General features: G+C 52.6%; 1 protein-coding gene across 3 annotated transcripts in view; it reads left to right on the top strand.

The window, feature by feature from the left end:
* Lamb2 (laminin subunit beta 2) overlaps positions 1 to 17,471 on the top strand; it is a 29,047-nt gene extending 11,576 nt beyond the window's left edge. Inside the window, exons 1-33 of one of the 3 annotated variants that reach the window (XM_020172272.2) lie at positions 5,283 to 5,432; positions 5,517 to 5,602; positions 5,722 to 5,882; positions 5,968 to 6,103; positions 6,184 to 6,257; positions 6,629 to 6,817; positions 6,910 to 6,973; positions 7,179 to 7,381; positions 7,476 to 7,596; positions 7,906 to 8,094; positions 8,308 to 8,487; positions 8,610 to 8,722; positions 8,998 to 9,077; positions 9,169 to 9,301; positions 9,500 to 9,658; positions 9,736 to 9,863; positions 12,179 to 12,311; positions 12,471 to 12,663; positions 12,743 to 12,886; positions 13,111 to 13,342; positions 13,426 to 13,589; positions 13,671 to 13,895; positions 13,983 to 14,200; positions 14,305 to 14,401; positions 14,491 to 14,863; positions 14,956 to 15,140; positions 15,212 to 15,453; positions 15,541 to 15,889; positions 16,208 to 16,415; positions 16,493 to 16,634; positions 16,718 to 16,894; positions 16,984 to 17,143; positions 17,223 to 17,471. In XM_020172272.2, coding sequence (XP_020027861.2) covers positions 5,518 to 5,602; positions 5,722 to 5,882; positions 5,968 to 6,103; positions 6,184 to 6,257; positions 6,629 to 6,817; positions 6,910 to 6,973; positions 7,179 to 7,381; positions 7,476 to 7,596; positions 7,906 to 8,094; positions 8,308 to 8,487; positions 8,610 to 8,722; positions 8,998 to 9,077; positions 9,169 to 9,301; positions 9,500 to 9,658; positions 9,736 to 9,863; positions 12,179 to 12,311; positions 12,471 to 12,663; positions 12,743 to 12,886; positions 13,111 to 13,342; positions 13,426 to 13,589; positions 13,671 to 13,895; positions 13,983 to 14,200; positions 14,305 to 14,401; positions 14,491 to 14,863; positions 14,956 to 15,140; positions 15,212 to 15,453; positions 15,541 to 15,889; positions 16,208 to 16,415; positions 16,493 to 16,634; positions 16,718 to 16,894; positions 16,984 to 17,143; positions 17,223 to 17,359 — 5,394 coding nt within the window. In that variant the 5' untranslated portion in view covers positions 5,283 to 5,432; position 5,517 and the 3' untranslated portion in view covers positions 17,360 to 17,471. Of the gene's footprint in view, positions 1 to 5,282; positions 5,433 to 5,516; positions 5,603 to 5,721; positions 5,883 to 5,967; positions 6,104 to 6,183; positions 6,258 to 6,628; positions 6,818 to 6,909; positions 6,974 to 7,178; positions 7,382 to 7,475; positions 7,597 to 7,905; positions 8,095 to 8,307; positions 8,488 to 8,609; positions 8,723 to 8,997; positions 9,078 to 9,168; positions 9,302 to 9,499; positions 9,659 to 9,735; positions 9,864 to 12,178; positions 12,312 to 12,470; positions 12,664 to 12,742; positions 12,887 to 13,110; positions 13,343 to 13,425; positions 13,590 to 13,670; positions 13,896 to 13,982; positions 14,201 to 14,304; positions 14,402 to 14,490; positions 14,864 to 14,955; positions 15,141 to 15,211; positions 15,454 to 15,540; positions 15,890 to 16,207; positions 16,416 to 16,492; positions 16,635 to 16,717; positions 16,895 to 16,983; positions 17,144 to 17,222 lie in introns of those variants that run through there. The other 2 variants (XM_020172273.2, XM_074059372.1) reach the window with 2 other exon arrangements.
* Positions 17,472 to 17,499: the final 28 nt, after the last annotated feature.

The raw sequence follows: 17,499 nt of genomic DNA, 5'->3' as shown, positions 1-17,499 counted from the left end.
GGTTGGAAGCATAAAGTAGGAGGATAGTGGTCCAGGCTGGCCTGGGCAAAAAATGAGACCCTATGTCCAAAATAACCAGAGTAAAAAGGGCTGGAGGTGTGACTCAAGTCATAGAGTACCTGCCTAGCAAGAACAAAATCTTGAGTTCAAACCCTAGTACCACCCAAAAAAAAAAAATTATGTCATTTGCAGGAAAATGCTGCTAGCCAGACTCAGAAACACAAACATCACATGCAGGATCTAGATTTTTAAAAAGACATAAAAGCAGAAAGGGAACTATTTGGGAAGAGAAAGGGAACCAGTGGGAGGGAGGGAGGGAGGACAAGAGGATAATGGATTATACACATGCATGAAAAGATCATGATGAAACCTATTAAAATTTATATAAAAAACAGCACAGAGCAGGATTTAAGAAGTTGTTTTACTTTTTCATTCATGTTGAAATGTTGGGCTTAGTAATAACTGCACAATAGAAATAAAGCATCCCAAGTTATGTGTGGTAGTGTATACCTGTAATCCACTTGGGAGGTTTGGGAGCACTTAGGGAACTGAGCCAGAAGAACTATGTTGCCTTGGCTACATAGTGAGACCCTGTCCCAAAAAAAAAACAAACAAACCAAAAGAGAGAGAGAGAGAGAGAGAGAGAGAGAGAGAGAGAGAGAGAGAGAGAGAGAGAAAAGAAGAATGAGGAGGATGAGGAGGAGGAAGAAGGAAGGGAGGGAGGGAGGAAAGGAGTGAGGGAAGGAGTCCCTGAGACCACATGATCAAGATACCCTCATTCCTCTCCTATGCTTCTTTCCACTCCCTGCAGGGCTGTGGTTCTACTCAGACCTCTCTGCTTTGACATTCTGGATTCTGTGAAGTCCACCTCCCACTCTGGTGAAGACACAAATTATAACAGGACAGGATTGATGCAATGATGCTGAGGGGTGGGAGATCACAGAGGACTAGAATTGTACCAAGAGGACTGAGACCTACAGGTGGAGAGTGTAGGCAGAGTAGTCCAGGCAGGGGAAATAGCACATGGAAAGGGTAGAAGGTGAAAATAAGCAGGAGCCAGACCTCACAGGACCTTTAGGGCTAGCAGAGAGGCTTCATTTTTACCCCAGGGTAAGTGGGGAATCCTGGAAGAGATTTTTTTGGTTTTCGTGGGACTGGGGTTTGAACTCAGGACTTTCTGCTCTCAAAGCAGGCGATTCACACCTGTAATCCTAGCTAGTTGGGAGACTGAGATTGGGGAAGATCGAAGTTTGAGTCACACCTCCAGTCCCTGGAAGAGAGTTGAGCAGGGAAGCAATGTGGGGAAAATGGATCATAGGGAGGCTGCTGAAATGTTTCTGAGAGATAGATTATTTACACTAGATTGGGAACTTTGGGAAGAGAGGAGAAACAAACTCAAAAGAGATTAGGAAACAGAAAGAGGGCATGAGTGAGATGATCTCCCTGCCCCCCTGCCTGCTTCCCTCTACCCTTCTGCTAGGTTGTGCTCCTGCCATTAGTAAAGTAGTTGCCTGGGCTGAGGTCTTGGACTCCAGGCTGCACAGTATTTGTAGGAGCTCCTCCAGACAGGCTACATGGAGACAGCAAGGACAGGCCTTGCAAGCACCAAAGCTGGGGCTTGAGTCCACCTGTTCTGCAGCATCTCAGCCCTACTCCACAGAAATGGCTTCAGTCAATGTGTATCCAGGGCTTGAGGGGGCTGTCGGGTAGGGCTTGAAGGATGACTATGAGCTTTGTTTATTCTTGCCCTCTTACTCGCCAGCATGGGGATGCCACCCAAAGGGTTCACTTAGCACTGACCATACCCTGCTGGGTGGGCAGTGCCCCTGCCTCCTCCACATCATTAGTTGTACCTGTGATCACTGCATGCCTGAAACTTCAGCCTTTGGGCCTATGGGGACTCTCAGTGTATGTGTGAGGAGGTCCTTCTGCTGGATGAGATCCAGATGCTATGGACCAGGAACTACCTGTCAGGCCCAGCAGACCAGGAGGATAGAAGTAGATGACAGAGGGTGCATAGAAAAAGGATGACCAATGGGCTGGACATCTGTGTCCCTCAGGGAGGATACAGTTGGGGCCTATGCCAAGGACTGGATGTTCAGAGGGTGCTGGCTGAGGCAGGAACTCATACAGGGGCTGAAGAGCAAAGGCTGCAGGTGGCAAAGTTGTTGCTTCAAGGCCTGGAGGCCAGTGTACAGGAGGTTATATCCCCTCAGTTCCCTTTGTCTCTGTTCAAAGACTGCTGTGACTCCCATTCTCCCCTGAGATCCTTGCCCCACTGTGGTATCATATACTAAATACCTTCACAATGTGAATACTCCACCATACTCAACCTAGTTGCTACTTTGCTGAGGCCTTTCCTATGATCTCTAATCTTTGCCCCAAGTAGCAGAGTGCTTGGCCTCTAGTTGATATGGCCCCAATCCTGCAGCATCTATCTAGTGGAGCTCAAAGCCTCAGGACACAATTTGCTGTAAATCAGCAGCACACCTAGCAAGCAGAGGAACAGGCAATAGGGGCCATGGATATGGCTGGGGACCTGGGCAAGGTAAGATTTGGAAGAGTCCTCTGGAAGCGTGGGAAGTGGGGTTTAGGCTGGGACCGGGCTACACTGGACTGAGGCAGAAGGATCTCAGTTCTAAAATCCTTGTTCCCTAGGGAACTTGGGCAGTGACATATTCAGGTTAGTAGGGTCTGCGTAGGGTTTCAGGTTCAGCCCAGTTCTAGGAATTGCAGATGGCCTAAATGGGTAGTGGAGCTACAGGAGGGAACATATGGCCTGGTAGCCACAGTGCAAGTTTCAGGAGAGTGGTGCAATGGGAACTGAGGCCCAGGAACTTCTTAATGCACAGAACAGCTGTAGCCACCTAGAGGGTGTGTGGCTGGGCTGTAGCATGGCAGGCACAGAGTGAAATCAGGATCAGATAGGAAGGTCAAGGTCAGAACAGAAGGGTCAGAGCTGGGTCTACATTAGGTTCAGACTCCTGCACAGATTTGAAGTTCAGAAGGGGGGTGGTCAAGTATTGATTAGGGTCAGGGCCAAGACTGTGATGGAGATTAGGGCCAGGGTTAGAGGTTAGGTTCAGGGGTCAGGGCCAGGGTCAGAGGTTAGGTTCAGGGGTCAGAGCCTGGCTCAGATGACTTGATCTCTAGGGTTTGTGGAGGAGGACCCCCATTCTAGGAGACATGAGGACAAAGGAATGCTAAGGAACAGATGCAACGTGTGTGTGTGAGGAGTGTGGTGGGGTGGGTGGATGGATAGATTGGTCCTGATGGAGGGCCAGATGGAATGTGGAAGTAAAAGGCAAGATCACAAAGATGTTCAGGAAGAAAATTCAAACCTTGGTCTGAGAAAGAGACAATCAGTAAGGTCCATAAAGAGAGAGCCAGCCAATCAAAAGTGGCCCAACCCAACCTATAAAACCTACTCTGAAGGGCTGGTGGAGTGGTTCAAGCAGTAGAGCACCTGTCTAGCAAGCATGAGGCCCTGAGTTCAAACCCTAGTGCTGCCAAAAATAAATAAATAGATAAATAAGTAAATAAAACTTACTCTGAATCCTGTCTCAATGCACTATTGTCTCGTTTTTAAATTGCATCCTAATAAATCTTTCCTTTCTCCTACTTTCTCTCAGCAAATTCTTTTTACCAACCCATGGCTCCCCAAATCCATGACAAGGTTGAGGTGTGCCTGGGCATAGAATGAACAGACACTAGGCAAGAAGGCAGCCACTCAAGCTGGGAGGTAGTTCAGTGGTAGAGTGCTTGCCTAGCATGCACTAGGCCCTGGGTTCTATCCCCAGCACCAAAAAAAAAAAAAAAAAAAAAAAAAAAATGGCAGCTACTCTGCAGGCCCTAGAGCAGCAGGCAGCACAGATACATGAGCACATATGGCTGGGCACCAATACATATGCTATCATATACATACTACCATCTATGGATGCCAGCAAGAAGAGCTCTTTGGGCCAGTGGAGTGGCTCAAGTGGTAAGAGTACCTGCCTAGTAAATAGGAGGCCCGACGGGCATTCAAACCAGCAAATTTTTGTACTGCCAAAAAGAAAAAAAAGTGGCTTTTAAGTTTTGTTTTGTTTTGACCCAGGAATCTCCTGAGCTTGAGGATCAGAGACCTCACTAAGTGCCCTCTGACCTGAGTGACTTCTATGTGACACCACTATGTCACCCAGTGGCCTTCTGACCTTGAGAAAGCAGAGAGATCCTGTAACTCCTTGAGGACATCTACTGTCCCTGAACCCTAGACATTTATCTCTGGGTGATCTAAAATTTTGCAGTCATCTCTAGTACCCCAGAGAACCCTCCCAAGTTAACCACCTAGGGACCCTCGAGATGACTGGAGACTATTCCAGTGACCTGAAAGTCCAGTGGCTTTACTGCCCCGCCCCCATGTTCCTTTGTAAAGCAGGATGGTTTCCCTGCGAACTCCCAGCTTTCTCCCCGGGGCCTACAACTTCGGAAACTCTTTGCCAGGCTTCTAACAGCACATTCATAGCTGTGGCGGTCCATAGCAAGTCTGACCGACCCTGAAGACCAGTGGACTCCATGGAACCACTCCCTCCCCGCCGCTGTCCCAGGGGCCTGGGTGGGGCGCGCGCCAGGTCGCGCGCATTCCAACCCGAAGTTCCCTTGCTCCCGGAAGGCTGGAAGGTCCGGAGCGGATAAATAGACACAAGATTCGGATTCATTTGCTGCTGCTCCAGTCCTGTATCTGCCACCCGGATCCCATTTTCACCTGGGAAACTGAGGCAGCACTTTCCGCAGCCTACGTGCTATAGTGATTAGGGGCGGCGGCGGAACTCCCCAGAGCAGTACTTCAGGCAGGGTGTGGCCTTTCACCAGCCTCCGTCCTGTCTTGTCCTTTGGGCTGTTCTAAAGTTCCCCCACAGCCCTGAATAGAGGAATTTGAGGCTCTGCTTGCACTTTCCCACCCCCGGGAGCCCGGGGATCGAACTGCCGACTTCATAGTAATTTTCAAGATGATGTCGGTGACAATAGCTATAAGCTTTTTGGCCCTGCATTCCACATCTCAAAGATCAGAAACCTCTCATTTACTTCTACCATCTCTCAAATTTTGTGTGCCCTCTTCCTGTGGTGGCCTAAAGCACCAAATCCCCTATCTTCCCCAGCCCTGGAATAGGCTTGAGTTTAGGGGCACAATAAAGATTTGTGGGTGAGGTGGCCAGCGTCTGGTTTATTTCTGGAGGAGGGCAGGGGTGGCTGTGTGTGTGGGCTCTCTCTCTCTCTGTCTGTCTCTCTCTCCCCTGTGTTATGCTCCTGCCTGAGATCCACTCCGTGCTTTCCTTCCTGCCGTGCTTCCCAACTTTGCTCAAAGTCGCCCAACTCTGAGCTGGTGGAGGGACCGCTGGACAGACCCTGGGACAGACTGAGGGCCTGGAGGACCAATAACCTACACGGTCAGGGTCAGAACGGAACCCCGAAGGGAAGGGGTGGGACTGGACTCCAGATCCTTCATCTTCCCTCATTCCTATTCCCCTTCTCTTCAGGATGGAGCCGGCCTCAAGGGAACGAGGGAGGGGCTGGAGAGGACAGCCTGTGCCTTGGGAGATTGGACTGGGCCTACTTCTAACTGGTGAGGGGCCCCAGGGTTGTGAGATGTGATGGTAGGTCCGGGGGTGGCTGCCTCTGTGGCACATGGGATGGGGCTACCCAATGGAAGCATTCACAATTGACCCACCCACTGTCCCCCAGTGCTGGCCACCACACTGGCCCAGGATGTGCCTGGCTGTTCACGGGGAAGCTGCTACCCAGCCACAGGTGACCTGTTGGTGGGACGCGCGGACAAACTGACTGCCTCATCCACCTGTGGCCTGCATAGCCCCCAGCCCTACTGCATCGTCAGTCACCTGCAGGTGCTGCTGGGAATGCAGTGTGAGACTGGGTCAGGGTGGGGCTGGCACTGGCTGAAACACTGATCCTAACCCCCATCCAATCCAGGATGAGAAGAAATGCTTCCTGTGTGACTCCCGACACCCCTTCTCCGCTCGAGACAACCCTAACAGCCATCGCATCCAGAACGTAGTCACCAGCTTTGCACCACAGCGCCGTGCAGCCTGGTGGCAATCAGAGAATGGTGAGGTGTGGGTGGGTCATGGAGTTAGCAGGGTTGCCTACCAGTGGCCTCGAGATCTTGACTTCCAACTCCTGTCCCAGGTATCTCTATGGTCACTATCCAGCTGGACCTGGAGGCTGAGTTCCATTTCACACACCTCATTATGACCTTCAAGGTGCCTGCATGTCTGGGAGCCTACCTGAATCATCCTCCCCATTGCCCCTGGACAGAACCCCAGCTCCTCAACCCAACCTCTCTGAACTCATCTGTTGTGCTCTGGCTGCATAGGAGGCTCCCTCGTCCCCTCATACCTGTACACCTCTAGGCCTTTGCACATGCTCTTCTGCTGCCTGAATCCCAGCATGAGTTTCCTTGGGCCCCATGAACCTGCCCATTAGAGGTGACTACCCTCCCTGGCTTCCTCAGTCAGTCCCACCTGCCTGAGAGTTGTGTGAGGGCAATCCCAAGCTGAGCAGGGTTCTCAATAACCTGGGCTGAGCTGGGGTCCTTCCTGGTGCTTGCTGATTGGCCATGACCCCCATCCAGACATTTCGCCCTGCTGCCATGCTGGTGGAGCGCTCAGCAGACTTTGGCCACACTTGGCATGTGTACCGATATTTCTCCTATGACTGTGCGGCTGACTTCCCAGGAGTCCCACTGGCCCCCCCACGGCACTGGGATGATGTAGTCTGTGAGTCCCGGTACTCAGAAATTGAACCATCCACTGAAGGCGAGGTGAGGACTGTGATCTGGGCTGGGGACAGGAAGCAGGGGATGATGGGGCTCAGGCAAGTTCCAGTGTCTCTATGGACTCCCTGCCTCTCCAGGTCATCTATCGTGTGCTGGATCCAGCCATCCCTATCCCAGATCCCTACAGCTCACGGATTCAGAGTGAGTGCTCAGCCCTTTGAGCTTGGCACAGTGCCAGCATCTGTCTGGGGACTATTTGGGGCCTCAGTAACTATTCTGAGTGCTTCCTAGGGCAGGTGCCAAGCCCAGTTTAGCTCTAGTAGCAGTAGACAGGAGGTCTCCCAAGGTGACCTTGGCAGCAAGGGCCTGACTGGCCAGTTGAACCCAACATTTGTCCCCTACTCAGACCTATTGAAGATCACCAATCTACGGGTGAACCTGACTCGGCTTCACACGCTGGGGGACAACCTGCTCGACCCACGGCGGGAGATCCGAGAAAAGTACTATTATGCCCTCTATGAGTTGGTTGTGCGTGGCAACTGTTTTTGCTATGGACATGCCTCACAGTGTGCTCCTGCCCCAGGGGCACCAGCCCATGCTGAGGGCATGGTAAGGTTCTTAACATCTGATGATAGGGATAGGGATAGGGAAAAGGGCAGACATGGCTGGACAGTGCTGACAACCTTCCTGCTCGTTCCCATAGGTGCATGGGGCCTGCATTTGTAAACACAACACTCGTGGCCTCAACTGTGAACAGTGTCAGGATTTCCATCATGATTTGCCCTGGCATCCAGCTGAGGATGGCCATAGTCATGCCTGTAGAAGTAAGTGAAATCCTGGCCTCCAAAGCCTCAGAATTCTGCAGCCTGGCTTTGCCCTGAGTAGAACCTAGAGCTAGTTGGTCAATCCCTTAACAACCAGGCTGTGTCCAAAGGTATCCAGGTCCTGATATCCCTAGTGATAGCCCAACCTTCCTCTACAATCTGTTCTGGACAGGGGTCTAGTATGATGTTGAGGCCTTGAAGTCCTTAAACTGCCACCCGCCCACAAATTCTTGTCTGTGGCAGCAATCTAGATGCTCCTTAACCCTCAGGAAGTGGTCCTCAAGTGGCCTTTGTTCTCCTTCCCCCCAGAGTGCGAGTGCCATGGGCACACTCACAGCTGCCACTTTGACATGGCCATATACCTGGCATCTGGCAATGTGAGTGGAGGGGTGTGTGATGGATGTCAGCACAACACAGCTGGGCACCACTGTGAGTTCTGCCGGCCCTTCTTCTACCGTGACCCAACCAAGGACCTGCGGGATCCAGCTGTGTGCCGCCGTGAGGCTGGGATTGGGCCAGGGACAGGGGAGGGAAGTTGAGCCTAACCTAGGAACTGGGAAGTCAGATTGCTGTACAGGTTGTAAGGAATTCGGATGGTAGGGGATTGGGATGGAGCCAAATTAGGGATGGGATTGCTTAGGAGAGGATTGTTTCTGGGCTAAGACTGGACTGATATGGGTTAAGATACTTTGTACCTCTTTTTACTCCCAGGTTGTGATTGTGACCCTATGGGTTCCCAAGATGGTGGTCGCTGTGATTCCCATGATGACCCTGCACTGGGGCTGGTCTCAGGCCAGTGTCGCTGCAAAGAATATGTGGTGGGCACTCGCTGCCAGCAATGCCGTGATGGCTTCTTTGGGCTCAGTGCCAGTGACCCTCAAGGCTGCCGACGTATGTGCCTCCTGCCCTAACTCCTGTGCTGACCTTTAACCCCTGGCTTCTTACTCCTGACTCAGCTAAATTCCAGCACTGCTGCAGCCCTCCCAAATTCTAATAAGTCTTCTTCCTTGCAGGTTGTCAGTGTAATGCACGGGGCACAGTGCCTGGGGGCACTCCTTGTGACTCCAGCAGTGGAACCTGTTTCTGCAAGCGTCTAGTGACTGGACATGGCTGCGACCAGTGCCTGGTGCGATTGGAGGGAGTTGGGGGTGTGAGGTCCTGGACTTGTTCTCAGAGCACATATCTGGGGAGCAGTGTCCATGACCCAGTGGGTGGGTGTTTAGAACTTTTAGGGTCTAGTCCTTCCTGAGAAGCTTCAAGTCTGAGTGGTCAAAGTGGTAGACCAGAGGTTTGGGGGCCATATGTTTATCAAGGGGAAATAGAGGCTGGGGATGTGGTTGGATTCCCTGATGGGTGGTGAGGGGGGTTCTGTTTTGGCCTCCAGCAACACCTTTCCCCTAGCCTGGCCACTGGGGCCTGAGCCATGACTTGCTCGGCTGCCGTCCCTGTGACTGCGACGTGGGTGGTGCCTTGGATCCTCAGTGAGTGCTGTAAAGGGAACTCAGAGTGGGGCAGGGAAAAATCCTGGGCAGAAGAGGGAGGTCCTTCTTGAGTAACCACAACATCCTTCAGGTGTGATGAGGCCACAGGTCAGTGCCACTGCCGCCAGCACATGACTGGACGACGCTGTGAACAAGTACAACCTGGTTACTTCCGGCCCTTTCTGGACCACCTAACTTGGGAGGCTGAGGATGCCCGAGGGCAGGTGGGGGTGCCTGAGGACAGATAGGATGGCTAGAAAAGTGGGGCTGTCAGTGGTGCATTGTGGGAATTGGGGGGTGGAGAGAGGGGGGCTATCCAGCCTTGAGTGAGTCTTGGCAGGAGAAATGGGGTTTGGGGCTGGCTGTGGCAAAAGAGATGGTGTCTCACCTAAGTCTCCAACCCTGGCTGTGTTGTCTCCCAGGTGCTCAATGTGGTGGAGCGCCTGGTGTCCACCCAGGAGACTCCATCTTGGACTGGCCCAGGCTTTGTGCGACTACAGGAAGGTCAGGAGTTGGAGTTCCTGATAACCTCTTTGCCAAGGGCTATGGATTATGATGTGCTATTGCGCTTGGAGCCCCAGGTCAGACCCTGTGACAGTTCACCTGGAGATGAACCTCTGAATGTGGAAGCATCTCCTCCATCATCCTCTTCCCTCAGGTCCCCGAGCAATGGGCAGAGATACAACTTACTGTGCAGCGTCCAGGGCCTGTGTCTGCACATAGTCCATGTGGGCATATGTTGCCCAAGGACGACCGCATCCAAGGGACTTTGCAACCAAACACCAGGTGAGGGCACTGATAGTAGTACTTACAGTAGTGGGGGGTTATGAGGTCGGCCCTAGACTTCTTGTAGCGCACCTGGAAAAACCTACTGCTTATTCATCTGTTTCTTCCTTCTAAAATCTCCTCCTGGGCTGGGGGCATAGCTTAAGTGGTAGAGCACTTGCATAGCAAGTGTAAGGCCCTTGGTTTGGTTCTCAGTACCACCAAAAAAAAAAAAAAAGTCTTCTCTAAGTGCTGTTTGCCAGGTATTATGGTCACATGAAGTAAACAGACAAAACAAGGCCTGATCTCTAAGGGGTCTAAGGTCACAGTGGCCAAAACAGGAATTAATGGGAAATCATCCATTGTCACTACAGGAAGGGCCTATGGTGGTAGTGATGGTTATAGGGCAGTGGCATCAGAGTACTCTGAGCAGGGTGTTACTTTTTTTTTTTGTGCTGGGGATTGAATCCAGGCCTTGTACATGCTAGGCAAGGATTCTACCACTAAGCCACATCCTCAGTCCTGTTTTTGCTTTTTTTGAGGGGGAAGGGGGTGTTTCCAGAATTTGAAGTCAGGGCTTTGATTCTGCAAAGCAGGCACACACAAAACAGGAGCTCTACCACTTGAGTCACAACTCCAGTCCATTTTGCTTTGGTTATTTTGCAGATTGGATCTTGTGAACTGTTTGCCCCAGACTGGCTTCAAAACACAATCCTCCTGATCTCAGTTTCCCAAGTCACTAGGATTACAGATATGAGCCACTGGTGCCCGGATCTTTTTGCTTTTTTTTTTTTGGCAGCACTGGGGTTTGAACTCAGGACCTCATGCTTGCTAGGCAGGCACTCTTACTGCTTGAGCTACTTTGCCAGCTTTTTTGTGATGGGTTTTTTTGAGATAGGGTCTTGTGAGCTATTTGCCCGGGCTGGCTTTGAACCACCATCCTCCTGATCTCTGCCTCCTGAATAGTTAAGCTTGCAGGCATGAGCCACCAGCACCTGGCTCTTTGCATTTTTAATCATGTAAATATTAATACATACACAGAAACAGATTAGCATAATGAACTTGGCTGTACCCGTAGTAGACATTTTGTCAACTGTGAGTTGCTAGATTCTTCTAGCTGCTGAGTGGGAGACTTAAAGTGGTCAAGGTAGAAGTAAGAAGTATGCTAGAGACTATTGAGTTGGCCAAGTGACAGTGGATTAGACTGCAGTGTAGTAGAGATAAAGAGACAAGGGAAGGCTCCAGAGAGTCTAGTAGTAGAGCTGATGGCTTAAACACATAGGGAAGGGAGAGAAGGTGGAAAGGTGACTCTTAGAGTTTTTGGACTGGACATCTGGATAAGGGTGGAACCCTTTACTAAGATGGAAACATAGAGAGGAGCAGTTCTGAGATGTTTAGAGATGGAGGAGAAGACCAGTGAATGACTGAACTTCTGCATCTGGAAATTCTGGGAAGATCCATGTTGGAGATAAAAATTTGAAACTCATTACTTTAGATTTGGGTCTGGATGAAATGACCAGAGAAAGAAAGAACCAAGCTGTAGGATACTCTAGTGTAGAGGCGAGTAAAGAAGGAGGAGCTAGGAGTCTGGGGAAAAATCAGGACTGTGGACAGGAGCCCAGAAGTTAAGAGAAAAGAGTGAAGAAGGTATTATGATCTCATGACATGCTGCTGAATGCTGGAGTCAGATAAGAATAGAAGAGTGGCCACTGGGTTTAGTTACATGGAAATCATTGGTGACCTTGGTGCAATGTGGGGCAGAAGTCCCACTGGAGTAGAAGGGAAGAGAGTGGAGGTGGTAACCTTAGTGGTCTCTAGGAATTTATTGGGCAGGAAAGCAAAGATAAGGTGGCACTAGGGGAAGGTTCAAGGGATTGTAGGGAGATTGGGGGGTGGGGTGGATAAAAGAACCCACATCTAAGTTTGCAGAATGATGGAAATGACCTAAGAGATAAAAGTGTTGAAGGGGAGCAGAGAGTGTAGGTTGTGATCAGAGGAAAGGTAAAGTGGTTATTGAAGAAAAACTGGCCAGTTCTCATGGGAAGTTCTCAGGGAAATGCTTTAGGGTTGCCAGGCTCTCTATTTCTAGTAATACTGGTCTGCACAGGTATATGAGTCCAGTGAGCCATGTTTATGGGACTCTTCTGTGCAGAGTCTCTGTCAGATGCCCAGCAGCTGTCTGTTGGCTTGGCCCAATGCAGCCCACCCCAGCCCAGCCTGACCCAGCCATACTTTCTGCCTTGGCCAATGTCTTGGTTATTGTGAGAGGGGTGTGAGAGTCCAAGGAAGATGGGTACAGGGTCCCTGGTGACCCATTATACCTGTCTCCACCCCAGGTACATGGTACTTCCCAGACCTGTCTGCCTTGAGCCTGGCATCTCCTACAAGCTACATCTGAAGCTGGTTCGAACAGGAGGAAGTGCCCATCCTGAGACCCCTTACTCTGGACCTGGCCTGCTCATTGACTCGGTGAATAATCCCCTCTTGCCAACAATAACCAAGATGACAGGGCTGGTGGTGATGGAAAGGAGAAGTCTATTACCTCTCAGGTAGGCCCGTGGCAAGTACTCTAGCAGTATCATTGTGGTCCACTACCTGAGCTGCACTCTTCTTTGCTCATCCCTTCAGCTAGTGCTGTTGCCCCGTGTCCTGGTGCTAGAGATGTTTAGTGGGGGTGATGCTACTGCCCTGGAGCGCCGTGCCACCTTTGAACGTTACCGCTGCCATGAGGAAGGTGTGATGCCCAGCAAGACTCCTCCCTCTGAGGCCTGTGGCCCCCTCCTCATCAGCCTGTCCACTCTGATCTACAATGGTGCCTTGCGTGAGTACTCATAATGTGGGTTGCTGGGGCATAGGTGGGGCTCAACCTGATTAGCCCTCCTTCTCTCTCTACACTACAGCATGTCAGTGTGACCCTCAAGGCTCATTGAGTTCTGAGTGCAACCCTCATGGTGGCCAGTGCCTGTGCAAACCTGGAGTGGTTGGGCGCCGTTGTGACCTCTGTGCCACTGGCTACTATGGCTTTGGCCCCACAGGCTGTCAAGGTATCTGCCTGCCCTTTGTTCCCTCTTATTCTCCTATCCCCTTCCCACTGTTATTCTCCCTCTTCCCTCTGATTCTGCTTCTTCCTTCCTCAACTCTGTCTGGGGCCCCATACTCTCAGCCCTGGGTCACCTGCAGTTCTTCTATTCCCTGACCTTCCTACTCTGACCTCACCCATACTCCCCTCAGACTCCCTCCCTGACCTTAGCCTGTACTCTGCCCCCAGCCTGCCAGTGCAGCCCTGAGGGGGCACTCAGTGGTCTCTGCGAAGGGACTAGTGGGCAATGTCCCTGCCGAACTGGTGCCTTTGGGCTTCGCTGTGATCACTGCCAACGTGGCCAGTGGGGATTTCCTAGTTGCCGGCCATGTGTCTGCAATGGGCATGCAGATGAATGTGATACCCACACAGGCTCTTGCCTAGGCTGTCGTGATCACACAGGTGGTGAACACTGTGAAAGGTGAGCCTAGAGCAGATATAAGTGGGTTGGTGGGTGGACAGGCTGCCCAGAGATGACACAGCTCTTCTTTTACTTCCCTGCAGGTGCATTGCTGGTTTCCATGGGGATCCACGGCTGCCATATGGGGGCCAGTGCAGGCCCTGTCCCTGCCCTGAAGGCCCTGGGAGCCAGCGGTACTTTGCTACTTCTTGCCACCGGGATGGGTACTCCCAGCAGATTGTGTGCCACTGCCGGGCAGGCTACACAGGTGAGTGGATAGAAGCATGCATGGGATCAAGGTGAGATAGCTAAGCTGAGCACTCATGACTTCCTCTTCCACTATGGGTAGGGCTGCGATGTGAAACTTGTGCCCCTGGGCACTTTGGGGACCCATCAAAGCCAGGTGGCAGGTGCCAACTGTGTGAGTGCAATGGGAACATTGATCCCACGGACCCTGAGGCCTGTGACCCCCACACTGGGCAATGCTTGCGCTGTTTACACCACACGGAGGGACCCCACTGTGCCCTCTGCAAGCCCGGTTTCCATGGGCAAGCTGCCCAGCAGAGCTGTCATCGTGAGTATGGATATGGGAAGGGATGGCTGGAATGGGTTCCACTGCTTGGGCTCCTCTTGACTATTGTGCTCATCTTGGCTGGCACAGGTTGCACCTGTAATTTGTTGGGCACAAATCCCCAACAGTGCCCATCCACCGACCAGTGTCACTGTGACCCAAGCAGTGGACAGTGCCCATGCCTTCCCAATGTCCAAGGCCTGAGATGTGACCGCTGTGCCCCCAACTTTTGGAATCTCACTAGTGGCCATGGCTGCCAGCCTTGTGCCTGCCACCCAAGCAGGGCCAGAGGCCCCACCTGCAATGAGGTATGGAATCCTTCAGATCCCTGGTAGATGGGGCCAGCTGTCTGTCTTATTTCAAGGGCTCAGCTTCTAGTACAGGCTCTGACCCCTCTCTCTTCCCACCCTAGTTCACAGGGCAGTGCCACTGCCGAGCCGGCTTTGGTGGGCAGACTTGTTCTGAGTGTGAAGAGCTCCACTGGGGAGACCCCGGGTTGCAATGCCGTGGTGAGGCAGGGTTGGGAACAGGGTGGATGAAAGACTTCTCAGGATGCCCCCACAGAGGCTCTAACTCTGTGGTCTATCCTTTCTTGCAGCCTGTGATTGTGACCCTCGAGGAATAGACACACCTCAGTGTCATCGCTCCACAGGCCACTGTAGCTGCCGCCTGGGTGTCTCTGGCGTGCGCTGTGACCAGTGTGCCCGTGGCTTCTCAGGTGTCTTTCCTGCCTGCTACACCTGCCATGCATGTTTCGGGGATTGGGACCGTGTGGTACAGGACTTGGCTGCCCGTACACGGCGCCTGGAGCAGTGGGCACAGGAGTTGCAGCAGACGGGTGTGCTGGGTGCCTTTGAGAGCAGCTTCTGGCAGATTCAGGAGAAGCTGGGCATGGTGCAGGCCATTGTGGGTGCTCGCAACACCTCAGCTGCCTCCACTGCGAAGCTTGTGGAGGCTACAGAGGAACTGCGGTGCGGATGGGCAAAAGATACATGGTGGGGTGGGACAGAGATCCAGTGGATCAGATCTACAGCTTCTCTAAACATGACCCCTGTTGATACAGGCACGAAATTGGGAAGGCCACTGAGCACCTGACTCAGCTGGAGGGTGAGCTGACAGATGTACAGGATGAGAATTTCAATGCCAACCATGTACTCAGTGGTCTGGAGCGAGATGGGCTTGCTCTTAATCTTACACTGCGGCAGCTTGACCAGCATCTGGACCTACTTAAGCATTCAAATTTCTTGGGTGAGTTGTTGGCCAACTAGCAGGTGGGCCAGGCTCGATCTTCAGCTGACTGCTGCCTCTGCCAAACTCAGGTGCCTATGACAGCATCCGCCATGCCCACAGCCAGTCTGCAGAGGCAGAACGTCGTGCCAACACCTCTGCCCTGGCAGTACCCAGCCCTGTGAGCAACTCAGCAGATATCCGGCTTCGGGCAGAGATGCTGATTGGTGTCCAAAGGGAAGACTTCAATCACAAACACCTGGCCAACCAGCAGGCACTGAGCAAGCTGTCTACACATACTCATGCCTTGAGCCTGACAAGCATAAATGAACTGGTGAGGTGAAAGTGTGGGGTGGGACAGGTGGGTGTTCAGGTGTTCATGTTCTTCTCACAGAGCCCTGACTTGTTCTGTACCTGGCAGGTATGTGGGGCTCCTGGGGATGCACCCTGTGCTACCAGCCCTTGTGGGGGTGCTGGCTGTCGTGATGAAGATGGACAGCTCCGCTGTGGGGGCCTCAGCTGCAGTGGGGCAGCAGCCACAGCTGACCTTGCTCTGGGTCGGGCTCGGCACACACAAGCGGAGCTGCAGCGGGCACTAGTAGAAGGTGGCGGCATCCTTAGTCGAGTGGCTGAGACTCGTCGGCAGGCAGGCGAGGCACAGCAGCGGGCCCAGGCAGCCCTGGACAAGGCTAATGCTTCCAGGGGACAAGTGGAGCAGGCTAACCAAGAGCTTCGAGAACTTATCCAGAATGTGAAGGACTTCCTCAGCCGTGAGCCTCCTATGTGGCCAAGGCCATTGATTGTTTCCCCTGTGTCTGTGTGTCTCTCTAAGTTCACATTTGGGTCTCAGGGCCTATAACGGACTTGCGTTTATGTCCCTTTGTCAGGTCCCTAAGTCCTTCCCATGTGCAATTCCCTGGTCCAAATCCCCAAGTCTGCCCTTGCATAGCCCTTGTCCCTGTGTTACATCTTTATATCTATCAGCAAGCTCTTATCCCATGTATAATCCCAGAATCCATACCTCAATATTATGTTTCCATGCTCATAATGGAGAATCTGTCTTTAAGCCTTTACCTGTGTCCCCATAGAGGAGGGGGCTGATCCTGATAGCATTGAGATGGTGGCCACACGGGTGCTAGAGCTCTCCATCCCAGCCTCACCTGAGCAGATCCAGCACCTGGCAGGTGAAATTGCAGAGCGTGTCCGGAGCCTGGCGGATGTGGACACAATCTTGGCGCGTACAGTGGGGGATGTCCGTCGAACTGAGCAGCTACTGCAGGATGCACAGCGGGCACGGTCTGACCCTTATCCTAACCCCTCTCCCTGATGCCTGGTCCTAATACCTGCAGGCCCTGATCCCCCATTTTCCCCAGGAATCGTGCTGAGGGTGAGAAACAGAAGGCAGAGATGGTACAGGCAGCGCTGGAGGAGGCCCAGCGGGCACAGGGTGCTGCTCAGGGTGCCATTCGGGGAGCGGTAGTTGACACACAGGACACAGAGCAGACCCTGCACCAGGTATGGTCTCCCTATGATATCAGTGGGACAAAGTTATGGGCATGCACCATATATCTGTTTAACTCTGGACCCACCCATGGCAGGTACAGGAGAGGATGGCAGGTGCAGAGCAGGCACTGAGCTCTGCAGGTGAGCGGGCTCAACAACTGGACGCTCTCCTGGAGGCTCTGAAACTGAAAAGGGCGGGAAATAGTCTGGCAGCTTCTACAGCTGAAGAAACAGCGGGCAGTGCCCAGAGCCGAGCCCGGGAGGCTGAGCAGGTAGGTTGAGGCAGAGTCAGCCGGAGGAGGTAGGGTTAGTAGTTGGGCCTCCACTGGGCTCTTGCTGACCCTGCTTTGTGTACCTCCAGCTGCTACAGGGACCAGTGGGCGACCAGTACCAAACTGTTAGGGCTCTGGCTGAGCGCAAGGCCCAGGGTGTGCTTGCTGCACAGGAGAGGGCAGAACAACTGCGGGCTGAGGCTCAGGACTTGTTGCAGGCTGCTCAAGACAAGCTGCAGCGGCTACAGGGTGAGGAGTGCTGCGGAAGGAGTCAGAGAGGTGAGACAGTGGGAGAAGGACCCCCTAAACTGATACTTTCCCATCCTAGAACTGGAGGGCACTTATGAAGAAAACGAACGAGCATTGGAGGGCAAGGCGGCCCAACTGGATGGGCTGGAGGCCAGGATGCGTAGCGTGCTTCAAGCCATCAACCTGCAGGTTCAAATCTACAACACCTGCCAGTGACCCCAACCCAGTGCCTACCCTAGTCCCTAGCACTGCTCCGCACGCGCGTCTGCCTACACATTAAAGAGCTCTCGGCCTGGCGGGGCTCCCAATAAACCAGTGTGAACCTCCATTGGGTTGTCTGGACTCTTAATTTGGGA

The sequence above is a fragment of the Castor canadensis genome, chromosome 17, assembly GCF_047511655.1.
Source record: "Castor canadensis chromosome 17, mCasCan1.hap1v2, whole genome shotgun sequence".
In the NCBI taxonomy this organism is placed as follows: Eukaryota; Metazoa; Chordata; class Mammalia; order Rodentia; family Castoridae; genus Castor; species Castor canadensis.
Note: the sequence above shows the minus strand (reverse complement) of the source record. Positions and strands in the feature narration are given on the sequence as shown.